This window comes from Lactuca virosa, chromosome 2, assembly GCF_052849685.1.
Source record: "Lactuca virosa cultivar CGN04683 chromosome 2, Lactuca_virosa_CGN04683_v6, whole genome shotgun sequence".
NCBI classification, from domain to species: Eukaryota; Viridiplantae; Streptophyta; class Magnoliopsida; order Asterales; family Asteraceae; genus Lactuca; species Lactuca virosa.
The window spans coordinates 56,206,673-56,217,177 of NC_136427.1; the positions used below are offsets into that span (position 1 = coordinate 56,206,673).

A 10,505-nucleotide genomic window follows, 5' to 3' on the forward strand; every position below is an offset into this window, starting at 1 on the left:
AGGACAATAAATTAATAAGCACACCTTGAATAAGCAATCGCAAATAAAATAACTTTTTTTTAAACAAATTTGGTTTTGGCATTTGACGGGTTAAATAGTAATTTCACATCTAAACCATTCAAGAAATACATTCTAATTTTACCCAAAAACAACACTGATTTCCAACTATTTTCCTCATAGAATCTAACGTATATTACTTCCATATACAAAAATACCAACTTCAAATTTCTAAACCATATTCCCAAATCATCCATTTCTCCTAAAATCCACAACCAAATACAAATCTTTATCCAAAAAAAAAAAAAAGAAAAAAAAAAAAGAAAAAAAACATAGAATCCATTCATTACAAAACCTTAAGTACCCTAAACAACCCCGCAGCCTCCTTAACCCTCGAAAACTCCTTACAAAACCCCCGAACCTCAATCAACAAATCCTCATCATTAATAATCTTGTTCCGAATCAAACTCATCAAAAACACACACATCAATCTCACCATCCGATTCTGCATGTTCTTATCCTTAATATCCCCACAACTCGACATACACTTAGTTATGTACATGTGTACAAACTCAGTCGGCAATTCAACCGCCAAAGTCAACCGGTTGACCACCTCCATTGAATGCACACTCATATCCATATTCAACAAACCCCTCAAATACTCCGACATTTCAGGACACTTGATTAGTTTTATCAAAACCTCAGCCGCTATCAAAGGATTATTCTCCACAAATTCCGGAAGCTTCCCAGTGGTTAAACCGCAATAATACAATAGTTGTGGGCCCGAAGTTACTTCCAACAAAACTTTTTCTTCTTGTGAGAGAGCAAACGAACCTTTTACGTATTTTGAAATTAGGTTACGAACCGCTGCACCGCGAATTGTGTCCGCACACATCGCGGTGTCCCAAAGCGGTTCGTGGGTCACGTCTGGGTCTGGGTTGACCCAGACGAGCTCACTGGATAGCACCGGGAGGCGCGGTGGGCCCTGGCGGGCCCACCGCGGATACAGACTGTCTAACGATAAGGTTTGTAGGAGTCCGGTCACCACCTCATCGCGGTAACGGAAGTCAAACTCTGAGTTGACCGAGGTGTCGGGATCGGGAATCGCGTTTTTTATCGCAGTGTTTTTGAAGAGGGAAGTCAACGGGCAGGGGTTTGACTTTTCGGGCAGGGGTGGGTCGGGGAAGGAGTGGGTGGAGGGGTCGAATTTGTCGATGAAATCCGCCGGAGAGAGTTTTATGGGCTCGGGAGAGGAGAGGAGGTGGAGGAGGAATGCGCGTTCTGACGGAAGGGTATTTTGGTCATTTGCGTGGTTTAGGAGGAAAGAAAGGTAGGGGTTATTGCGTGAATTTGGGGTGGAATGTGAGTGGTGAAGTAAAGCGAATGCAACGAAACGTTCAGGGTATTTTAAGAATTTTGTGGTGTCTTCTAGAAGAATGACAAGTGCTGAACAGATTTCTTTGTGAAATGATTTAGGGATTTTTAGGGAGAAATCGGTAATTATGTCTTCAAGGGGTCGTTTTTCGCCATCTTTAAGTAGGGAATATAGAAGTGTTGCTGTAGGTTTCTCCATTATTTTCTGTTAAAAAAATAATTCGAAATTACGTCAGTTTAATTAGCTTAAAGCATATCATATGGAGTTCATGATTACTCTATATAATCTAAACAAAATTTAGGAGATAATATGTTTGTTGAAGATCTCCATAATATATCTTGACAAATTTGACATATACCCACACAAAAAATGCATCTACATGTCAATACTTTATACTACCTTGCAAATATGGAGTTTATGATTACTCTAAAAAGACACAAATTCAGCATAAAATGATGAACTCAAGAATTTCTCATGGTCATTATTCATCAATATTATGGCATGCATAAATCCATTTTCCACAAAGCGATGTAGATAAATCTATGATTTCTTGTTTATGGAAAATTCGATTTCACGATAAACAGAACGAAGTAACTGAATCAATTCAGACTCTCGCTGATAGATTTATTGATCGACTGAATGTATTAGTCAATTAAACTAGGAAAGTGAGAATGATTATCGAATTTGATTGTGAACAGTTTGCACGTCGAAAAACCAAGGGTTTTACATTGCATCTATTAACATAATAAACTAAATGAAAAAAAGCGCAACAAAGAACAGTTCCACTTTTATTCATTACGAATTGATTAAGCGAGATTATGACTCAAATTTAACATGGAAGATGATAAACCCTAGAAACAAGAAAAGGGGGAAACCGAAACGTTAAATCATCAGATCGAGATATAGAACTATTGATTGATGAGCGAAAGATTTTACCAGTGATTATTGCTTTGTCGCCGATACCGATTTCGATGAAAGAGAGGGATGGATTTTGAATTCGATGGGAGATTTTGATTATTGAATAATGATTTGTTAGTAATTATCTCGTTTTGTTAGCAATTTTTATTTTTGTATATAATATTTTAAGATTTTTTATAATTTAATACAATCATTTTTGAAATATTTATTTTTGTTATAAGTTTTTGTAATACAATTTTTTAAACTTTGTTTATAATTTTTTCTAATACAATCTTACAAATTTTTAATTTTCATTTCACATTTGCATACATTTTTTTTATAATTTCCATAAAACTCTTTTTAATTTTCTTTTACAATATTTTTAAAATGTTTCACAGATTTTATATAAAACTTTAATACATTTTTTATAACATTGAAAAATATTTTCGTAACATATAAGTTTAGAACGTTATATTAAAAAAATTAAAAAGTTTATAACCTTCTTATTAAAAAGTATAAAAAAACTTGTAATAATTTTAAAAATTACATTATAATTTTTTTTTTCTTATTTGCTACGCAATATTTTTTTATAGACCCTACATACCTATTGTTACATATTTAAGTTATTTAATTTTATTGTTAGATATTATTATTTTAAAAATATTACATAAGCTAAAAAACAAAAGAAAAAAAAATTAAGAGGCTATATAAAATATTTCACAAAAATAAAAATATATTTATTAAGTAAAAAGAAAAATTTAGAATTGTTTAATGATTAATTAGTATTTATGAATGTAAGCTTTTACTAAAAATAAATGTAACGTCCCGAAAATTACAAAGAAATTTTTCATTCATAAATTAGGTTAACCAGTTAAAACATTTGTTTCAAAACCATTTGAGTAACAATTGTTTGATTGAAAATCATATATTATCAAAGTTAAATTTATAAACCGCAGAAACAAATAGCTTTGATGTATTTGTATAGTCTCACCGAGCTCTTCCCACGAGTGACATGCAAAAATGTTAAATACACAATTGTAAGCATAAAGTTTAGTGAGTTCCCCGGTATACCACATATTCCACCATACATACGATACATCCATATACAATCCTTGAATCTAGCTTCGAGCAACCAAAAATCCTATCCACATACATATACATAACTATGTAATGGGACTAGCCCAACTCACATAACGGGCCCCGCCCAACCATACATAACAAGCCCCACCCAACCATACATAACAGGCACTACCTAGACTCCATTGCGAGGAGCCACATCCTGGTCTTCTGTACTGTCATCATGGGCCAAATTCTGGTATTCTATACAAAAAGCCATACATAATCGAAATTAGATAGATATTCGAACATATGATCCACCCAAAAGCAATAAATCAAACAAGAACCATGTAGTCAGGAATTAGACGAAGTGTAACACCCATAAATTTCATGCCAAATTTAAACTTTTAAAAACGTTTCAAACCATTAAAAATCTGTCACACCCCCAAACCAAGGATGGCGGAAACGTCCGGGGGTGGAGGACTTCATGTATAGTATCACAACAACGAGTATAATAGTGCTCAAAGTAAATACAACCACCATAAATATAATTGAAAATGTTACACCATAGAATAAGTTTACATGTTTCAAAATCAATTACATTATGATGACAAAATGAACTGTTTGATGATTTATCATCCCATCCTCAAAACGCTGTTGGTTTTCCTATTTCACTGATTTCCTGAGAATACAAGTAGTTTTGAAAAAGTGTCAACAATTAAGTTGGTGAGTTCATAAGAGTTTTGTTTGAGAAAGAAACCGTTTTCCTTGAAAAAGCGACAAAGTATGTTTCCATAAAATCCAATATTTTCTTAATTAAGTGTGAAATGAGTGCTCCTATGTTATGCGATAATGAACCCTAGAAAGACCTGTGGGTTCCTTCTATAATTACCCATCGTATATGAGTTATATAAATTTAAGTTAAATAAACCGTTGAATATAATGGGTTTGTCCTAGGTCCACAACCAAACAAGGAACAGGAGATAAGGCGGGCCCACCAATTCTAAGTCGACTGTGACTATATTCTTATATAACTCTAGCAAATACACTTAGCACTTATAGCTGAAGCCTAACAATTCTAGACGTAATGTAGTTTTAATAGAAACATGTTTCCAAAGAAAATCCGATATTTTCCTTAAATAGTGAATTGTAAGTTTCTATATTAATAAATAGTGCATCCTAGAATTTCCTATAGTTTCCTTCTATAATCTCTAAGTGTATATAAGTTATATAAAATTTAAGTTAAATAGACCGTCGAATGTAATGGTTCTGCCCTAGGCCCACAACCAAACAAGGAACAGGAAATAAAGCGGACCCACCAATTCTAAGTCGATCACGACTAAATTCTATATAACTCTAGCATATACACTTAGCAATTATAGCTGAAGCCTAACAATTGTAGATAGAATGTAGTCTTAAAAACCAAGGACCGAGACTATGGTTATCATAGTTCATCAAGTAGTGACAGTGGACATAAACTATACATATCATAATTCACCAAATAGTGGTAGTGACAGTGAACATGAATTATGCATATTATAGTTTATCAAATAGTGGTAGTAGCAGTGAACATAAACTATACATATCATAATTCACCAAATAGTGGTAGTGATAGTGAACATGAATTATGTATATTATAGTTTTTCCAAAAGTGGTAGTGGTAGTGAACATAAACTATACATATCATAATTCACCAAATAGTGGTAGTGATAGTAAACATGAATTATGCATATTATAGTTTATCCAAAAATGTTTGTAATGTATATGCAATCTAACTATACCTATTATAGTTCTAGCATGTTTGTTTGTGATGTATAAAGACCCTTTTCTATGTAAGTCGAATGTATAGCAAAAATATAACTATGTTTATCATGCCTTATTTTTATACTAATGGTAATAATGGAGAATTCTTACAATTCAGTGAGTATTTTCTGTTATATAATTATACCAGAACAAGAAACACATGTAAAATATGAAATCTTCAAAGATTAACACTTTTCTCAACAAGTTATAAAGTGTGATGAAAGTTATAAGTTGTTATCTAGATTTTTACCTTTCTACACTGTTTTAGAAAAATCATAGAAAAATCATAAGAAGTGGAAAACTGATTCCGTAAATTCCGAGAGTTCAAAAAATGTGTCTAGTTTATTCATAATTTTTATTACGAGTTTTAGAAGTCTTTAACTTGTGTTAAAGTGTTCATATTCACAGACTGGTCCGAATTCGTTTCTGAAATGATAGGCAGTTTTATAAAAATCACCATAAATCGTAGAAAAATGGTATGGAGATGTGCAAGTAGTCATTTTAAAGGTATGAACCTGAAATATTTGAATATTAAACAGTTTTGAAAGATATTAAGTTTAAGGTAGTCAAAACAGTCCGTGAATAAGACTCAACGTTTCTGATGAAAGCTGTTGTTTGAGTTTAGTTAAGTTTTTGGTGTTTTAACTTGTATTCCCCCCCTTAAAACTTAAGAAAAACATGAAAAGATAGGGGTATGAACTCACCTTGAGTGATTTCAGTAGATGGATGATGAAGAAAAGAAGTGTTCAACTCAAGAACACTTAGATGATGCTTTGAAGATTCGAAGATCTAACAACAAATATGACGATATTTGTATAAGGAACTCATGATTTGAGTGAAGAAGTGTAAGGAAATCAAGTGTGGGAAGAGATTTACCTACCAAGGTAGATGAAGAACTTGAAAATCAGCCTTGAAATCTCGAGATTTACAGAGAGAATGAGTTTTTGCTTCCTGGTGAAGTGTGAGTGAATGGGAGGAGAGATAAGGGTTTTTCTACTCTTGAGTCAAAGTACTTGGTTGGAAAGAGGGGGAAAGGACAATGAAATGAACAGGTATGGTGGAAGGACAAGGGCTGGTCTTTGAGTGGGCATGAGTGGTTGCTTGTGTCACACACTAAAGCAAAGTCAACACTCCACCCAAAATATCCTACCCACTAATCTTGGATAAGATTTACACTAAAAAAAGTGATTAATTATGAATTAAGGGGTCTTATATGTTAGAATATAATTTTGGGTGAAAATCACGCGTAAAAATAATGGAAAACGGGCCTAAAATGAAGTCGTAGTCGAAAACTAGGAAGAAAATGGCGACCTGCGAGGCTTCTCGGTACTGGGCCGAGGTTCGGTCCCTGATGCTGCTGGGCCCGAAGGCGAACTGGGTGAAAAGGAGCGAAGGCGAAGGTCAGGAAGCGAAGGCGAACTTCGGGTTCGGGTCATCAGGCTTTGGTTCGGAAGCTTCGGGTTCGGTTCGCATGGTTTCGGTTCTTCAGCGGTTTGGTCCCTATAGGGACCTTCGGTTCTAAGCACCTTCGGTCCAAGAGGCTTCGGCCCTTAAAGGAATGCTTCGGTCTATTAAGGCTGTTTTACCAAATATTACCCCGTTTCAAGCAGTTTTTGACCCGGTTAAGTGTCGAAATGACCCGAAAGATTATAAAAAGTTAAAGGAACTTTTGAGAGAGATTTGGGAGAGATTTCATATTCTTGGAGAGATTCGGGAGAGATTTGAGAGAGATCTTGTTTGCGACCTTTTTAAGTGTTTGGCTTTGTAACGCAAGGTGTGTACATCTCGTTAAGTCTCGTTATGAATGTTATACGCTCTCGAGGGGTATGGAATAATGTTTTATCGAGTAGTTTCATCACTTGCCCTGATTAGGGTTTAGAATTTCTGAACACGTGAAAACTCTAAGTGATACTTTGTATTAAGATTGCGAGTTGTTCAATAAGAAACATAATGGAAACCCTAATATACAAGGGTTTGATGAGTTGACCGGTTTGACTTGTTGACTTTAGTTGACTTTGACTTGGCCAAAAATCGACGGTTGTCACATCATCCCCCCGTTAGAAAGAATTTCGTCCCGCAATTAGTGTTTCGACTGGGACTTCAAGAATTTGGAGGAAGGATGGGGGAACTTTTCGTAGTACAAGAAATTGATTATGGTGGGGAACAACCCGCCTGATGATAAATGACGACCTTGGAATTCCTTATTGTAACTTGAGCTAAGTCGATTGAAAAGGAGTTATTGTTTTGGAATGATAGTGTATTCAATGTGTGCCTTTATGCTCCCTGTTTTATCATTGTGGTTACCACTATGAATATTTTATAATGTAGTTAGTGAGTACTGGTATTACGAATGCTTTAACAATTGGTGATGAAATTTGCATTATAAGTCCTACCAGATCTTTTATAATCGCTTGGTGTAAACTAGTCGTATATCATTAAAATTGCAAGGGCATTCGAATGAGTGGCTCCGCCTTAAGCCCACAACCAAACAAGGAACAGGAAATGAGGCGGAATCACACATTCTAAGTCCATAGAATCTTAATGATATATGACCATAATGTTTACACTAGCCATCATAGATTCACCAGTAAAAACCCTTTGTTTTTATATAGATGATAAGACTTATTCGGGTTTTGCTGTGTTCTCGAGATGCTTCCAGTCTTTCTCGAACTTATACTAAGTCATAAGTGGTAACTTCTCCTCGGAGCGCTGCATAGGGTCTGCTTTAGTGTTTCTCGTTTAATTAGATCGGTAGGGAACATATAGGTTCGGTTTACACGACTAGACTTATTCGGATGGTAGAACGTTCAATCGCACTCCTGGGTGGCCTTGTCTCGAAGTTCATGGTAGGACTCGTATCTGGTCCATCCATCATTAACTTGTGTATATAGGTCATATGTACTTAAGGTTGGCAAGACAGTTGGATGGGTGACTCTGCCCCAAGTCCACAACCAGACAAGGAACAGGAAATAGGGTGGAAGCACACATCCAATGTCTGTAGAATCTAAATTATACATTATCCTCGTGTATACACGTAGTAGTTGTAGACTAACCGTATTCGTCCCAAGCTTCTGTGCTTGAACCTTATCTGCTGCATGCGTGACATTCCCAGAGGGTCTTCTGGAAATACTTGTGGTAAGGTTTCGGAAGGTATAATACTCCTTTAGTGAGTGTTTTGGGGTTTCACAGCGAGAGGTGACTCGGGGGTCCGTGCTGGATGTGTTTATGGGAGACGAAGGTTTTGATATTCGGTGGGTTAGGTGAAGGGTCCTTTCGTAGCCGTTAAATCGGGAAGGTGAGGACTATGCCAATCGAAATTGAATGATGACAACAGTATCTTTTAACTATGAGGCTTAAAAAGGTGAGATGATAGTGAGTCTTGAATAAGGGTTTACACACCGGGAGTTATTTATCTTAGTTCTGAGTGTATCGTGTTCCGGTTGTTTATGGTGTTCTGAAAACAGTTCATAACGAGAGTCTATATATGATAAACTTATGAATTTTAGTAGTATTGCTCCCAAAGAAATAATACGCATGTCCCTTTTATTTGTATGATTTTTGCATATTTAGTTTTTAGGGGAAGGTTTTAAGCCTGGTCCACACCACATCATTGCGAGGAAAGTTTGGACCGCAAATAAATCTCTTGACTAGTGTAATTACTAACTCGTGGGGTTAACACTACACATGGAGGGGAGTAACTCCAACGCATACTCATAGACCTAATCTACAAGGTCTTGTGAGTAAAATGAACTCTACTTACGATAATACGTCCCCAAATGGCGAATTGTTGTTGCTGATGGCGACTCCATCCCTCGATCAATGCTGCCCAACGGGGCACAGGTTTGATGGAGTCGAGACGGTTCACGAGAGCCCAGGATATGTGAGGAGAGTTGTCGACCTCTGGCTCCACCTCCGACTCTTTTCCTCATCACTCACTAACTCTCCGGGTTCGGAAAGTAGGGGTCTCCCGGTATGTAAGATCTTGTTGTGATGTCCGTGCGAGAATAGGGGTGGAAGAGATAATTAATAAACGTCTAATCCTATAATTACTTATAGGGGTGATCCTTATCAGTCACGTCTATAATCACGTAGTGCATACCAGTTGTACATAATCTGAGATAGAATAGACCTTCGAATAAATGACTCTACTCTAAGTCCACAACCAAACAAGGAACAGGAAGTAGAGCAATAGTCATAGATTCTAAGTCTATAATATCTTTAATTATGTATAACTATGACGTATGGACTCAGTCATTATAGACCTACTAATAGGGGTCTTTAGTTTTCACATAAGTTGGTTATAGTATCACAAAATACTCCTATAGTATTTTAATGTTTGACTTATGCTTTTCAATGTTTGTTTGTAGATAGAATTGGTAAGTTTTTAGACTTGTTGCAACGCCACAACCATTCCCGGGCATATGCTAATCACTTCTGGGTTAGACATAGTTGAGCAGGCTATGTCATTCCCAGACCTGACTATACATCCCCAAGCCTACTTGTGCCATTCAACAATCATTACTTTTGTTTTGTTCTAGTATGATGTTGTCCTTAATATGTATGCATGCATGTATACTTTTAACAAGAAACTATTTATTTCTAAAAGTATAGTTATTTGAAAATGTTACATCAGAGACCTTAGTCCCAATGCATTTATAGTTTGTATATCTTATGTGGTTCGATATACTTAGTTCACTATAAACAATGTTCTGATACCAATCTGTCACACCCCCAAACCAAGGATGGCGAAAATGTCCGGGGGTGGAGGACTTCATGTAACAACGTAAATTTTCAAAGAATTTTTCATTTTTAAATCATACTTTCAATCACACGCTAATCACAAAACGTAATGTATCCAATGTGTCATAACAAAACATGTCCCAGAATCTCAACAACATAAACTCTATAAGTATGTACGGATCATGTCGGTGCCTTCCCGCGATCCTCGCTAGTACCTGAAACACATAACATAACAACTGTAAGCATAAATGCTTAGTGAGTTCCCCAAAATACCACATACCACACATACGCCTTTCCAGGCCATAACCCTGTAGGATCCTCTGATCCATGTGTCTCAGGTGACTTCCGTCCCGAATCCCGGTAGACCTGCCGGTCCTACCCGTATCGACCCTTCCGGTCCGTAACCTCTTGACCTTCCGGTCCACATCATCTTGACCTTCCGGTCCATATCATCTTGACCTTCCGGTCCTTACCATACATAACATACATAGCACATACATATCACATACCACATATAGCACATACATCTCATAACATACAAGACCTTCCGGTCACACATAAGTACCCTTCCAGGTACAGTATAGTGAGAAGACTCACCTCAATGAAGTCGGATAAACTCTCGTTCTCAACGTCCCGA

At 36.3% G+C, this 10,505-nt stretch overlaps 1 protein-coding gene across 1 annotated transcript; it reads right to left on the reverse strand.

The window, feature by feature from the left end:
- Positions 1-220: 220 nt before the first annotated feature.
- LOC145156348 (uncharacterized) lies at positions 221-2,392 on the reverse strand. Its single transcript, XM_079075759.1, has 2 exons — positions 2,309-2,392; positions 221-1,576 (listed from the first exon to the last, which is right to left on the reverse strand). Exon 2 carries the CDS (start codon positions 1,568-1,570, stop codon positions 344-346), a length of 1,227 nt encoding a protein of 408 aa, XP_078931885.1. The 5' UTR covers positions 1,571-1,576; positions 2,309-2,392; the 3' UTR covers positions 221-343.
- Between the last annotated feature and the right edge of the window lie 8,113 nt (positions 2,393-10,505).

What these genes read in the sequence shown, in the direction of transcription:
- LOC145156348 (XM_079075759.1), bottom strand. Translation starts at nt 1,570, where the DNA reads ATGGAGAAACCTACAGCAACACTTCTATATTCCCTACTTAAAGATGGC.